The sequence below is a fragment of the Chaetodon trifascialis genome, chromosome 4, assembly GCF_039877785.1.
Source record: "Chaetodon trifascialis isolate fChaTrf1 chromosome 4, fChaTrf1.hap1, whole genome shotgun sequence".
Lineage (NCBI taxonomy): Eukaryota > Metazoa > Chordata > Actinopteri > Chaetodontiformes > Chaetodontidae > Chaetodon > Chaetodon trifascialis.
Genome location: NC_092059.1, coordinates 10038817 through 10054390, shown reverse-complemented (window position 1 = coordinate 10054390; position 15574 = coordinate 10038817). Strand labels below are relative to the sequence as shown.

Sequence of the window (15574 nt, the reverse complement as noted above, 5' to 3'; positions counted from 1 at the left end):
ATGAATAGTTGAGGCTCATTCGTATGTTAGTTGTAATTAAACCTGAAGTTATTGTGTTTAAGTCCTGCTGTCAAATCAGCAAATGACCACAGAAAGTAGGACAAGTATTTAGCTGTCATGGATCACATGACACTTCTGTTTACTCTGCGACGACAACCAAGCTACCCTTTTTTAGGGTCCCGCCTACCAAGTTGTTAGTCATTGGCCAGAGATCAACGTATCGCTTTGTCAGTGGCTGGCACAATGTCAGTTGCGGAACTTTAAACAAGTTTGTATGCACTCATTAAACGCTCTGGACTGTTATGGATTTGGGTCATATCTGTGAAAGTATGTCAAAGTTGTTGTTCTTTTGTCGTTTTTTCACCAGAAACGATTTAGAAACAGGTTAGATTATCTAAATTAACGTTTGTCGGCGATGTCACGATTATTTTCAAAACGCCTGTCAAAGGATGACTGTGTCAAAACTAAATATAACGTAACGTCCCCGAGACAGCTCCAAAAGCACAAAAGTCGTCAGTAAAAGCTTGAAATACCGAGTTTATATTACTGTTTGTCGTTCTTCGATGTTAGAAAACCAATATAAACGCTGTAAGAGCCGGTAGTTAGTGTTGTAAAACTGTTCTTAGTTATTTAAAACTCTTGAAACTCAACTTCGGTTAACCTTGTTAGCTGTTAGCTAGCTGTTAACAGTTAACAAATTGAACGTCAAACAAATAAAATGTTCAGTCAGCGTGATTACAGTCTGGATGTGTACGTATTAAAATGTAGGTAGTGGCTGGTCCTACAATGCCACAGCATAATTATTTTCATAACGTTGCAGTTAGATGTCATTGCACTCTTTGTTTACTCATAACAGACTGTCATGCAGTTACTTGAAGTGAACACAGTGTCCTTAACTCCTACACAATATCCAGCTGCAATAAATACTACCTCTGTGTACACCGTATTTCTTTCAAAGTAATACTTGATAAAACAACGTTTGGTTGCTCCTACAGTGATCAAAGTGTTGTGCATTGCTCTTCAATAAATCATAATGTTTAATTTAAGCCATCCTGTTCATAATTTCATCCATAAATTATTAATGTACTTTATTTCTGTGTAAATGTGTTGTTTCAGGTTGTTTAGTGTGACATGAATGTACAAAAAGAAAGGTGCATAGTTTGGCAGATAGAAATGAAGAATTATAGTACAGATGACGCTATTTCTTATACTGTTTATTGCACAGATTATACATCATAACATCAAATTGCATAGATGACAGACCATTATTTCTGAGTCATACTGACTTTCAGGCCTAAGAGCAACATTTTCTCCACAGAACTGGCCAGTGTACCTGCTATGAGAACCCCATTAATGCGCATCGCTTTTGTGGCTCGACAGAGTACAGTATGTTGGAGCATTCATGTCAATCTTTTGTTCCTGACTGCTTCTGATTCTCTGATTCAGCAGACTGGATGTGACCCTGTGACCCCTGGTTGCCAGGGAGAGAGCGGTGGGGCCATGGCTGTTGGGGCTACAGTTGGGGAGAGCCAACTCCAGAGGATTATCCGAGATCTGCATGGTACGCCAGCTTTATGTGTGTGTGCCTGTTCGTGTGAGTGTGTGTGAATAGATTAGCTGCAGGCTGTTGTTGGCTGACACGGTGTGACTGATGAGAAGAGAAAGAAGAGTCAATGAAATGTTTGCCATGATATCCTGACCGTAGTCTCAGTGTCAAATCTAAGTACGCCTGGAACTATCTGACGTCTCCTGCTCGCCAAATCATTTGGGAAAACGTGCATCTGACCTCACGTCCCTGTAGTAAGGGTGTGGTGGAAGCTTCTGTCACCATGCAGCGGGACAGAAAGTGCGTACTGAGGGTGCACCCATCACAGGTGTCCTTCCAGTTTTTGCGATGGATACGAGGCAAGTGTTTCATTTACAGACTAGCTGTGCTTGACGAGGGTGGACGTGGGGAAAAAAATGGAAAATGATTGGAGATTTGGGTGCTGTTTGTGTGTGTGTGTCACAAAAATACACCGAGCAGTGAAAATATTACAGCAACATAGTTTTGCTTTGTTTGATTTCTCTTTCTCTCTAGGCCATGTGACCTTCACTTCACATCATTTGGAAGGAGATTACAATTTCTTGCTTTTTGCTGTTTGCTTCTTGTTCTTCTTCTTGCTGAAAACACATTTTTATCTTATGTGTGTATCTTTAAGAAGCAGGTTTCATCTCTTTGTGTGAACCCTGTTTTATTCATTCCTGATCTTTTTTCATTTATTAACTGCACAAATTTCAGATGCTGTTGCAGAGCTTGCAAAGGAGTACAGGGAAAGTGGGGAGCCAATCACTGATGACAGTACCAACCTGCACAAATTCTCCTACAAACTGGAGTACCTGCTACAGGTGTGATTTTGCTTATATTGTCACAGCTGACCCAGTGAATCCCAGTTAGGAAGGAAGATGTGAATAAATAAATTATCAATGATTCCCAAATACAGTACTGCTGGTTAGAAAAAAAAATGTGTTTGCTCTGAAAAACAGATAATGGAAAAGTTCTTCATAATGCCTGATGATAAATACATATTATGTGTTCCAAAATAGATACCTGTTTGGAGAACAGCTGTTTAAATTGCTCCACATGCCTCAAAAAATAATGCTCTACACTTTTTGTTGCGTGTCTATCTGTCTTTCAGTTTGACCAGAAGGAGAAAACCACATTTCTTGGAACAAAGAAGGATTATTGGGATTACTTCAATGACTGTCTGGCTAAAATCAAAGGAGCTAATGATGGGATCCGCTTTGTCAAATGCATCTCTGAGGTATGAAAATTTTATTGTTGTTGTTTACAGTGACACGACTAATATAGCACTGGTAATCTCTCAAACCGTTAGAAAATAGATGCATCTGTTTAACCCTCATATATATCTGTTTAAGAGATATTGCGTTTTGTAATTGTAACATGTTTAATTTTTGTTCACCTTCTTTCTGCTGATTTTACATAATTGGAAGGAAGAACAACAAAATCAAGTTGCATTTAAAAAGCTGCACGTTTATAGCATTACCTCTTCAATAGTTATGTTGTAAACTGTCATTAACGCTGTAGTTTGTGATGGTTGGGATATCCCTGTGATGTGACTGTGAAGTAAACGCTGGTGAGAAGCTGTCTGTACAACCATGTCGTCTTTTGCTTTGATAGCTGAAGACATCTCTGGGGAAAGGACGAGCATTCATCCGCTACTCCCTCGTACATCAGCGACTGGCTGACACCCTGCAGCAGTGCCTTATGAACCAAAGAGTTACCAGGTAAAGAATTTTTTAATTTTAATTTTTTTTGGATATGAAGAATAGTGTGCTTTTCTTGAAATGATCAGAAGAGAGTGGCATTTGTTTTTCAGATTGTAAGAACTGTTGAAATTCGGTAGAGATCATGAAACACATTTACCAGGAACAAGCAGGTGACACCAGTGACACTAATTTTACGTCACCAAATTCCTGTTCTGTTCAGTGGAACTGCTGCTTCTGTAGTCACTAGTAGTTGAATATGAAGAGAAGTCTGATAATTATTTATTTAGTATTTCTCAAGTGCAGTACAACATATGACATAGGTATTTTTTTCTCAGAAGAATATTGGCAATAGTATTTTCTATGGCAGTAGAATTTAGTGTTTTTATAATCTATACATAATGTACACATACATTTTCTTTTCTGTATCATGCATACTTATGTGCCATGGTTTTTACTTTTTGTAATACTTATTGGCTGTAACAACTTATCTCAAGAAGAATTAAGTTACTGTTTTCAGTGGCGTACCAGAGGTCAGAGTGGGTGTGTATAAAACGCTGCGTGGACTCTGGAGAAATACAAAACTACAGGGACACATCTTAATCTTAAAGAGAAATAAAGCTGTCAGCTGGCACCAGAAACCCTTTACTACTGGCTAAGGAATCTAATGTAGGGTGTTTCTGAGGTATTTCTGTATTTCCTGATTTAGATGTCAATTTCATGTCATAAGTCAAAATATTAGACCGAACTTCCTTTTTCATCCACCGTTATTGTTTCTAGTTGTTCTGCTATGTCCTGCTGTAACCGCTACCTTATCTCTCTTCCCGCAGTGACTGGTACTATGTAAGAAGCCCCTTCTTGAAGCCCCACCTCAGTGTTGACATAATCAATCACCTGTATGAACTCAATGAGGTCCAGTTTGATGTGGCTTCCAGAGGTCATGATCTTGATGCCGCCTGGCCCACGTTTGCAAGGTAAGGAACAGGACAAGTCATGAAAACAACATGTAGATGATAAAAACTACAAAAATATCTAAATAATGATCAGAAAACTATTACAGAGGCACATGTGTTAAAATACAGCTAGCATTTCTTTTCTGATCAACAGGAGGACACTGGGTAGTGCAAACTCACCTGGCCACATGTGGAAACCACCCAGTCGCAGTTCCAGTATTAACAGTCTAGCCAGCACCTACTCCCAGGTAACTGACATATGTCTCAAATAACATCCTGTCATATTTTTAAAATGATAATATGATGTGTTTATCACTCTTCCTCTGTTCCTTCTCTTTTCCTCTGGATTCCCTCGCAACCATCTAGCAAGCACCTGAGTTCCCATCCAGTCCTGACTATGGTCAGGGTCTGCTGAATGACCTCAACGAGTCCCTCCCTGCCTGCAGAGAGGATGGCAGCACAGTTGAAGACCTTCGACTGGAGCTGGACCAGTCAGAGCTAAAGCAGAGAGAGCTCCTAGATAAGGTGCAGCAGCTGGGCGAGGAGGCCGCTGAGCTCAGGGGCGTAGTTGTGGAGCTCCAGAGGCAGCTGGACGTGTCCCTTTCTGCCCAAGAGGAGCAGCAGGGCTTGCAAGGAGAACTCAGGGCTCTGCAGGGGAGAGAGGAGGACTTGTCCAGAGAGGTGGAAGCACTCAGAAATGGGGAAAAATCCAGGGAGGCTGAACATCAACTGCTGCAGGAAAAGTTAGCAGCTGCTGAGGGGAAGAACATGGAGCTCCTGTCCAAGTTGGACGGGGTTCTGAATGAGAAGGGCCAGCAGGCAGCCAATTACTTCGACTCAGCGCAAAAGATACATGAATTGTTGGACAGATTGAAAGAGGCAGAGAAAGGGAAGATGGAAGCTGTAGCTGAGGTAGAGGAGAAGAAGAGACAGGCGGAGAGGCTAGAGGAGGAGCTGAGAGTCAAGGAGGCAGCTGCAAAGGATAGTGAAACAAAACTGGGAGCGTTAGTTGCATCTGCATCTGAGGAGAAGGCCAAGTTGGAGGTGAAAGTTGAGGAACAGTGCAGTGCCTTTGACAAGCTGCAGGGGGCCTTGACAGTGAGAGAGAAGGAGGCGAGCAACCTACAAAGGCAGCTGCAGGACCTCCAAAGATCTCTAGAGGAGAAGGAGGAGGAGGTGGAGGAGGTGAGGAGGAGGGCACACCAAGATAATGATGAAATGCAGAAGAATCTTGGTGGTTTAAGAGAGTCTTTAGAGGCAGAAGTCACTGCCCTAAATGAGCAGCTAAGGAAGAAAGAGGCAGAGCTTACCTCCAACTGCGAGACACTACAACAGCTAGAAGCCAAGAACCAAAGCCTGACCAAAGACAGGGACAAACTGACCACTAACGTTGTCGAGCTGGAGGGTAGCGTCAAAGAACAAGCCTCGAAGATAGAAGACTACAAAACACAGTGTGCCAATCTGATGGAACTAAATGAGAAACTGTTAACCACTGTAAAGAGAAATGAAGAGCTGAAGAAGGAGATGGCAGAAAACAGAACAGCACTTGAAAATGAATTAGCAGCCCTGAGGGCTTCTGAGAAACAGCTTCGTGGCCAGCTGGATGATACCAAGATGACCGTGGATGAAAAGGAGAAGCGCTTGCGTGAGGAGAACCGCAAGCTGGATGAGAGTCTGCAGCGAGCCACCATGGCTGCAAAGCTCTCAGAGGCCACGTCAAAGCGGCTGGAGCAGGAGAACCAGAGTCTGAGAGAGGAGCAGGACACTGTGAAGGCAGCTCTTAGCCGCATGCAAGCTGACCTGAAGAGTGTTAATGAGCAGATCGGAGATTTGGAGAAGAACTTAGGAGCTGCACGCAAGAATGAAGCAAGCCTCCAAGAACAGCTCCAAGCCAAAGAGGACCAGATAGAGAGTAAAGAGAAGAGCCTTGTTGAGCTGCAGTCCAGGTTAAAAGCTCTGGAGGCAAGGGAGAAGGAGCTTGAGATAGCCAAAGCTGACGCAGAAGCAACCTGTGCTAAACAGACGGAAGTGATCGAAAGGGTTACCTCTGAGAAGCAGGTGATGGAGACATCTCAGCTGGAGAGGAGCGCGGTCCAAGCAAAGGAGAGCCAGGAAATGACAGGCAGACTGACTATGGTTGAGGGCCAATTGGAGGTGAGCATGAAAGACGTGTCCAGGCTCCAAGCCGAGACCCTGGACCTCAAGGTGCAGATAAAGAGATCTGAGGAGGAAAAGTTAAAATCACAAGCACAGCTGGAGGTGACGGAGGCCCAAAGGGATGAGCTCAGGACTCTGACTGAGCAGCTTAAAGCCCAGACAGAGGCACTGAATCAGAGGCATGTAACAGAGCTGATGGAGTGCAAAAAGAAAGAAGAGGCTCTCATTGAACAGCGTGATAGAGAAGTAGCTGCCCATGCCGAGTTGGCTATCTCTGCGGCCGCCATCCGAGAAGAGCTGTCCACCGTCAAGGCAGAAAATGACAGACTAACCTCAGACAACAGCGAGATACGTGAGGGTCTGCACAGGGTAAACACAGAGATGGCGGAGCTGGGGATGACCATCTGTAAGCTGAGTGCAGAAAAGGAGGAGGTCAGAGAGCACTGGGAGGAGGACACTGCCAGGATTGAAGAGCTGGAGAAAGAGGTGGAGCGAATAGGAGAGAGCATGGCAGAGCTACGGCTGGAGAATACCAGACTGAGAGAGGAGCTGTCACAGAAGGAGGAACTTTCAGAGACTGTCGCAGAGCTCCAGGAGCAGCTGGAAAAGGCCAAGAACCAAATACAGAGCGCCAAGGACTCCAGCCGAGAGGAGACGGAGGCTATCAAGTTCCAGATGAGCTCAAAGAGCATGAATCACCAGGTCCAGATGAAGGTGAGTCAGTCAGAACCTGCTCATCATGTCTCGTATTACACTGAAGATAGTCATTTTGGTTCCACTGACTCTTTGCCGTACATTTTTTTAGTTTATTAGCCCCATTTACACCTGGGATTAACAAGTACTCTAAATTAAGTGGGTGAAGATCACCATGTTTGCATTGTCATTGCAAGCACATTAGCATTTAGCTCAAAGCACGGCTCTTCTTACTTCCATTTCCTTGTATTATGTGCACATTTCAGAGTGTGACTGAGCAGCTGGAAAAGGTGAAAGCCCAGCTGCAGGAGGAGCTGAAGAATGCGTCCAGCTTGCAGGCCAAGGTGTCTGAACTAGAGGTAAAAATCTCTGATTTTTTGTTCTTTACATCAGGAAAAAAATGTGTGATACACTCGCTTTTTCAATTCTAACAAAAACATATGATTAAGAGAAAACTGTGCACAGGAAGCAGTCAAAAGTGCAGAATTCCCTTCATAGGCTGGAACAGACACCAATGCCTTTATCATTAGTGGATATGCAGAGAGAATGGCAGCACCCCATGGGGCATAATAACAGGCACATTATTTGTTTAGTAGTCATTAACAGTTGATGATTATGTGAGAGAATTTTTTCAGGTGCCTGTTTTTTATAATGAGATACCTTGATTGGTTGAGCAGTTTTCTTTGATTGCAGAAGACAGAATAGATACAAAATCACTGCAGCGTACTGATCCTAATCCAATCAGTAGCTTGGTGAAATTACTTTGAGATAATAGTTTTTCCTCTGTGGTTTCATGTGTTCACAGATCCAGATAATAGGATTTGATTTTGAGGGATGTTTTTAAGATTTAAATGAGGCTGAGTCACCTCACAAGCTGTTATTTTTACTGAATTACATGCTTCTGTATGTCCTGTGGCGCAAGATGCATCAGCAAAAATATTATTGTTATAGTAGAGTCCAATTTAAGTGAACAGTTGAAACAAACGATTAAAACAAATGTCAAGAAATTATGGCTGTTTTTGTGTTTGGTGTTTAAAGGCTGTGAATGAGCAGTACTTGCATCTAGCTGGCGAGAAAGATTCTCACATCACTAAGACAGAATCCATCATTCGTGAGGGTGAGAGCGAGATTCAGCAACTGAGAGATGCGCTGACCAGGTGCGTTTATGTACCAGCGATACCTGTGAATTTAATCGTTTGGTGCAAAACAAAAAAGGAGCTACTGACTCACTCTCTTTCAGTGCTGAAGAAGCACACATGGCTGTGCAAATGGCCTGTGAGGAATTGAAGCAGAAGCTCAGCACAACAGAAGCTGACAAAGAAAACCAGTGCCTGAAGATGACTGCGGAGATCGATGACCTCAACAGAACCAAGATCAACCTTGAAGAGCGGCTCATCGAGCTTATAAGGTATGACCTGCCTCTAGAACACTAATCAGCGGCGTCAAGGCTGTTCTGTTTTCATTTCTTAATGAAGAAATGGGTTCATGTCCTCTTTGGATATCTACCACCTTGTTATGCTTGGTTGCTGCCTGCTCTTTGATCCCTCCCACTGGGGAGTGTGTATTTTGAATCAGTTCTCGATTAAGAGCGGCTCTCTGATGTTCTTATACTTGACATTGCTTGGGAAAGATTTGGTTTAGGTGTATAATCAGGGGAAAAGGCTTCTTTGAAGCTGAGATAATGCACTGAGAAAAGGTTTGACTGAGAGACTTTGATGGAGAAGAGAGCAAGAAAAGGATGCTGAGGGCTCAATACGAGAGGTGTGTGGTGGAGAGACATGATTGAATAGAACAACAGCTTTTTGTGCATCATTCGTCACTGGATTCAGCAACTACTGTAGCCTCAAAAGCTTTCATCCTCTGTAAGGAAGGAAATGGAAATACAGTGATTCAGCCAACTCCTTTGGGATATGCTCACATGTCTTTTCTACCTTGCATTATGCATGCCTTCATTGTTATCTCAGTTGTATCATTTGAGCAAATGAGGCTACTTCTGCTATAAAATTGCAGCCCACATTCACGACATGCTAGATTTGTCTTCAAAGATAATGAAGTGGGAAAAATATCATAACCATGAGGTTTGGGAAGTTTAGTTAACTGCCTCCAGAGTAGCATTAAATATCTTTACATCCAACAGAACATAATTCTGAACTGCAGTTACACTGAATTCATCCATGTGAAAATGAGATTTGGTAAGACAGCACAGAAAGCCAGTAAACCTCCATGCATTTATCTTTGTGCGTCGCATCAGGGACAAAGATGCTCTGTGGCAGAAGTCAGACGCTCTGGAGTTTGAGCAGAAGCTGCGAGCAGAGGAGCGCTGGTGGTTAGTGGATAAGGAGGCCACGCACTGCCTCGGCTGCCAGGGCCAGTTCACCTGGTGGCTGCGCAGACATCACTGCAGGTGAGCTTTCACTCGGCACTGGGGCTTCCTCAAAATGCAAGACATTAAAAGTGGGTTTTAGTAAATCGTCTGACTTATTCTTTAATACATGAATCATTTTTTAGGCTTTGTGGTCGCATCTTCTGCTACTACTGCAGCAACAACTTTGTGATGACCAAGCACAGCGGGAAGAAGGAGCGCTGCTGCAGGGACTGTTACACCCAGCACAGTGCGGTGGTGGAGAGGTTCACAGAGGCAGAGCTGAGTCCTTCAGACACTCAGCCTCCTCCACCCGGAGCTGGACCGCATCCACCTCCAGAGCCAGCCCCATATAAACCCACGCCCAGGGTAACAGGTGAGAGGCAGCTGGGAATGAAACACATGCTAGCTTCTACGCTTTCGTTCTGCAGCCCTCTGTCTTCTTTTTAAGTTTACTGGGAAGCAGAAGTGAATAAAGTGACTTTGTCACATTGGGGAACAAGGACAGGAACCATTGCCATAGAATTGTTGTTCAATAGACAAAAGGGGAAGAAGAGAAGAGAAGAAGCTATTTTGCTTTGATTTTAAAGAAAGTAAAGCTGCATAATGTTAGCTTAAGTTTTTGTATAGTCTGTAATCAGAAGACTGCACCATGAGAACAGGTGCTGGTCCAATAGTTAAACTCACACATTCTTGTTCCTCCCAGTTTCAGACCCGAGCAACAGGTCTGATGATGGAGCTTTCGACATAATCACAGAAGAGGAAGTGAACGGTGTGTACGACAGCGACACCACCTCCCAGACCACAGGAGGCTCCCTGGAGGGAGAACAAGACCAACGGCCTCCAGGAGCCCCAGACACGTGAGTGTAACATCTCTCTGGGGACAGAGCAGAGGGATGGGGTCGAGACCTGGTTCAGCCGGTTGTTTTCTGAGAATGTGGCTCTTTGCTCAGGTGAAGGTCATGCTGTCATGACACAAGATGCCACAGCACCTAAGTGCTGAGTGTCTGAAATTGCAGAGTTTTGAAGATGTAACTGCTTGAGGTTGCACTCACACCACCTCGACATCCAGACGTCCATTCAGTAAATGCTCTAAGAAGAGTCATGTTGGCTAATCCAATCCAATCCATTTTATTTATAAAGCACAATTTAAATAACCACAAATGTTTCCAAAGTGCTGTACGGTAAAATAAACACAATAAAACATAATAAATAAAAAAGATTTAAGAGATAAGAAGATAAAATGATAAAATATCTGTGCACATAAAATCAACAACCTAAGTGGTGTGAAAAGCCGAAGAAAAAAGGTGCGTTTTAAGAAGAGTTTTAAAATCAGACTGTGAAGAGGTCTGTCTAATGTGCAGCGGCAGTTTGTTCCACAGTTTTGGAGCTGCAAAATGCTCGATCCCCTCTGAGCTTCAGCCTAGTTTTGGGAACCCTCAGGAGCAGCCGGTCTGACCTGAGAGATCGGCTGGGTGTGTAGGGGTGCAGAAGCTCAGAGAGGTACGATGGGGCGAGACCATTTAGAGATTTAAAAGCAAATAAAAGACATTTAAAATGAATTCTAAAATGGATGGGGAGCCAGTGGAGTGAAGCTAAAATTGGTCAAATGTGCTCAAACTTCCTTGTGCCACTTAAAAGACGTGCTGTACCAGTTGAAGATGTGCGATGGAGGACCCACTAACCTCCATATAAAGTGCATAACAGTAATCCAGTCCTGTGGTCACAAAGGCGTGGATTACTGTTTCAAAGTGCTGTCTCTGGAGAAAAGCTTTTATTTTTGCCAGCGGCCTTAACTGGAGGTAGCTCGTTCTCACCACAGCTTTAATCAAAGCACATCTAGCACTGCATTATTTACACTTGGTCTTTCAAAATTGGAAAGTGGGAAGCGGGAAAATGGGAAGTGAATTAGTTCCTTGTTATCACTAATGCACCATTAATTGCACAGGGGAAACTAAAGAGGGACAATGTTTCAATTCTTCCTGTAATAATGACCTATATTATTCAGTAAATACCAACAGTTTACTGCACACACACGTCACGGTCTAGCATCAAGCTAGTACATACCTGCTGAAAATATCCCACTGCTGTCCTTAAAAAGGATAATAGATACAGACTCACTACTGCTTGAACACAGTAATCTCTGGAGGAGATGCAACTTGAGTTGTTTGTTTTCTTTCCTTCAGCACCCTTTGATATTTCCCATTCACGGTGCACCCAACGAAACAGGATCTCCAAAAAATAGAGCCTGGAGGGGATTCAGCACGTTTGTTCCCCCTCCGTGTTGTCGCATAGTAATTAGGGAAGTGCTTCCTCTTGTTTTCACTGATAAGCGGAAAAACTGTATTACAAGTGTTGGGAAGTGACACAGTTTCATGGTACTAAGGGTCACAGGGTGGTGGAGCGAGGCTGACGCATTCATGTGTTATTATTATGTTGTAAAATAAATCTATGTTTATGTCAGAGACATAAAGACACTGTATTCTTGTAGCTAAATCATAGCAGAACAATAGCGGAGAACATGTTTTTGTTCTGAATAAATCATTACTCCCTGTGTGTGGACTTTGCAGAGGCACAGGAGATACCACCCCTGATGATCCTGAAGAGCATGTTCCCACTGTTCAGGATTCAGAAATCAACCTTCTCAAATCAGGAGAAGTCACGTGAGTCTTGACCTGACCGGACTTGATGTGTTAGCGTTTGCAGCTGATGTGTGCTCATAGCGCTCTTAACATGAATTTGCTCTCATTGCAGGATGGCTGTCCCTCTCAGCATTGATGATATTTCTCAGTTTGGCGACGGTTCCAGGGAACTCTTCATCAAGTCCAGCTGTTACAGTGTGATAACAGTTGCTGTAGCTGACTGCGGGCAAACTGTCAGCTGGATGTTTTCCTCAGAGCCCAAGAGCATCTCCTTTAGTGTGGTTTACAGGGAGTCCACTGATACCCAGGTGGAACAGTCAAAGGTAGACGTGCTCGCTGTGTGCATTTTTATGTTTTTGCATTAAGACCAACATATCATGAAGCCTTGATCTTATGCATTTATCACAGGAAAAGTTCAGGAGGTCAAAAGCCAAAGGCAGTATTGTACATGATTTCAAATGAAAGTACGCCATAAGGCTGAAGGAGACGCTTTGCAATCGTTCAAAATTGCAGCCACTTGAAAACTCACAGTTGATGACACAATAAAATGACCCTGTGCATGCTTTCATGGCTGCCCCCTGCAGAGAGGAGGCCCTTTTGCGTGGTTTTTAAAATATTATCGACTGAAGAAAAACACTGCAGGTTGCCACTGTTGCTCAGCAGGTTGAAGTAAACATCCTGCACTTAAAATGTCAGTGGTTGTCAATGAATCATGACCTTTCGTCTCATTTTCCCACCCCCTCCCCTATCTTGCCAGTGTTTTCAAATAGGTGATTTTTCTATCTTTGAAATGTGGTTTTAATTGAAGGTGTGTCTGGATTAACAGTATGGTCCAGATAATAATAATATGGTGTTATAGATAGAGCGGCCCAGGGGAGATTTGTTAGATGAGCTCTGGCACTACCTGTCACCTGCACACTGAGTTTCACTTCAGACCAGTGTTTCTGTTCTTCTCTCAGGTCCTGATTCCTCTGACTCGCTGCAATTCCCATAAAGAGACAATTCAGGGGCAGCTGAAAGTGCGACACTCTGGCCTCTACACGCTCATCTTTGACAACTCCTTCTCACGGTACAGAACTCCTGCCATCAAGCGTCCTTGGCCTCCTTCCTCCTAGTGCGTGTGCGTGTGTGCTTGTGTGGGCATTTGGCATTTAAGCTGGCTTCCTGTTGTGCCTCAGCTTCTTGTTTCAGTTAATGGGTTTGCAGTCCTTTGATCTAAAACCTTTTTCCAACAGGTTTATCTCCAAGAAAGTCTTCTACCATCTGACCATGGAGAAGCCCATAATCTATGATGGAAGCGACTTTCCCTGAAACGGGATAACACAGATGTCATAAAGCTAGCACAAAGCTAGAGAGAGACCAAGCCTGGAGGTGGCAAATCAGTGACTGATTTTCATTCATTTGGCTTTTTTTTTTTTTTTTTTTTTGGTCTTTTGTTCCCAGAACCAGTTTTTAACCAAGTATTTTATGTTTTCAAAAAAAAAAAAAGTCCGTTATTTAACTCTGTGGTGTTTTATGTTTTGAGGCATGCTCATGTTTTAACCGTGGCCTAAGTGAAGTGTTGTCAAGAGGTTTTAGAAAAGAAAGAAATGTTTATGCAAGTTTTAGCTTTTTTTTTTTAAACACACACCAAGTAACACACATACCGTTAGTTCAGCTGGGTTTGAATTAGTAAGTCGTTTAGTTAGAAATGTGTTGTTTTGTTATATCTTTCTGTCTAATTTTCGGTTTGGCCTCTCTTTGCTATATAAGCTGTTATGTTAAGGAACGCACATAGCTGCAACACTAGTAACACTAGCGGTATGAAATACAATGTTTATCTGCACACGTTGTCTATGAAGACCCAGCAAAGATTTTTTGAACTTTACAAAATCATGGCCAGTTGAAAATGTTTCAAGTGTTGTGCGATCTTTTCCATCAAATGGGCAAAAGAAGCAGATAAGGCGCAGATGAGCTTTGCCAGTGGCCTGTTTATGACATCGACTTGTCTGAACACTATGTTTGCACTTTGCCAGCACAGGAAGGAAGCAAAGGAAAGGAAAGGAAGCAGTAACTAGTAACTGGCCTTAAAAAATACAGTTTCTGTTTGATAACAAAGCATATGCACTGTGTGCAAATCTCAGGAGCGGGACACAAAGCTGTCCTCCAGCGGTAGCATGTCCTAATTTAATGTTTTTGGAAAAACAAAGAAAAGAAAAACTGCCATCTTACTTTCCCACAAACCAGCTCTCCATCCAGTTTAGGGGATCTGGTGACCCGGAGTGCCTGTTCTTGACACTCAGTTCAAGTATATTAATGACTGTCAGCTAACGAGCTTCTGTACTTTCAAAGTGCCTACTAACTCTAATTGCCAGGGATTAGTTTGCTTTTATAACTGTACATTTTACGTCGTTATCCACACAGAACATGAATTGGTAATATTCTGTAAAAACCTAATTAGAGTTACATTTAAACACAGTATGCATGATATCATGTATTTCAGTTTTATCAGTTGAAATGATTTTTCAGTTTGGATTTCATTTGAATCTCTTTTTGTCAGATGTTCAGATCGCCCTCTGCACTGTTCTCTCAGTGATCACATGGGTTTGACTATCGTGTGCTGTTCATTGTTTTTCTTTTCTTTTTAATAGCAAAGCAATAAGAGAAAAACGAGCTTGGCCACTTTGGTACACGACCATTCACTACTTAACGACACAAGGGCTCATCTCTATGCTGCTTTTATAGAGATCTGTTGGCATTTCACGCTCAGACTCTTTTATATTTTTGACGGGTGTAAATGGGTGCAATTTATATGCAAAGCCTCATATTTTCTCTACAAAGCTGCACTTTGTGATAATTATTGTATAAATTGTTGGAAGCAATATTAAATCTGTTAAGTTTACATGATTTTTGTCAAGGAAACCTCACAGGGACAGATTTTTTTTTCTACTTGCCGTTTTGAAAGGATCATTCTGGAGGAGTAAATTGTGCATGAATCACCGCTACAAGCACTCAGCGTAACTAGTAATAGACCTGTCAAATATTCAGCAAACATGAATAAAATGTAAGAGTGATGATGCGTCCAGCATCCACTAACCTGTGTCTCGTGTTGTGTTTGGCAGCTCGGAACATCAGAACAACAAAATCAACACATCACCTCTGTGTGCCGCCTCACTCATTCAGAAAACAGATGTTTCCTGTCTAACAATACACCCTATCCAAATTAACACCTGGAGGGATGTACGGGGGTCCGTCTGAAAGGGGAAAAGTTAAATACACTTCACTGAGCAATGAAGCTCTAGATGTTTGTTCTTCTGCCAGGAACCATTAAGTGTTGAACAACAACAGTATCTCCTCTGTCAGTTCTCTTTGTTTCATTATAGCCTCACAAAGTCTCATCACATCTGTGTTTAGCTCAGCGAATTCAGTCAAGTTGTTGATTTTTTACTCCCTGTCCTTTCAGAACCTGTTGAGTTAATGATTTAATCAGAGCTGAAGCAATTAGCCGATTAATTAAATAG

General features: G+C 42.7%; 1 protein-coding gene across 2 annotated transcripts; it reads left to right on the top strand.

Annotated features, from left to right (window-relative positions):
* Positions 1-268: 268 nt before the first annotated feature.
* On the top strand, positions 269-15147 carry fyco1a (FYVE and coiled-coil domain autophagy adaptor 1a). 2 transcript variants are annotated; one of them, XM_070961198.1, is made up of 18 exons: positions 269-327; positions 1450-1561; positions 2282-2388; positions 2679-2804; positions 3182-3288; positions 4098-4241; positions 4375-4468; positions 4587-7091; positions 7337-7429; positions 8109-8227; positions 8311-8478; positions 9322-9474; positions 9579-9808; positions 10139-10292; positions 12003-12095; positions 12187-12397; positions 13034-13143; positions 13310-15147. In XM_070961198.1, exons 2-18 carry the CDS (start codon positions 1501-1503, stop codon positions 13383-13385), a joined length of 4551 nt encoding a protein of 1516 aa, XP_070817299.1. In that variant the 5' UTR covers positions 269-327; positions 1450-1500; the 3' UTR covers positions 13386-15147. The 2 variants fall into 2 exon arrangements, with proteins under 2 accessions (XP_070817299.1, XP_070817298.1); XM_070961197.1 differs by having other exon boundaries at positions 271-327; positions 1447-1561.
* Positions 15148-15574: the final 427 nt, after the last annotated feature.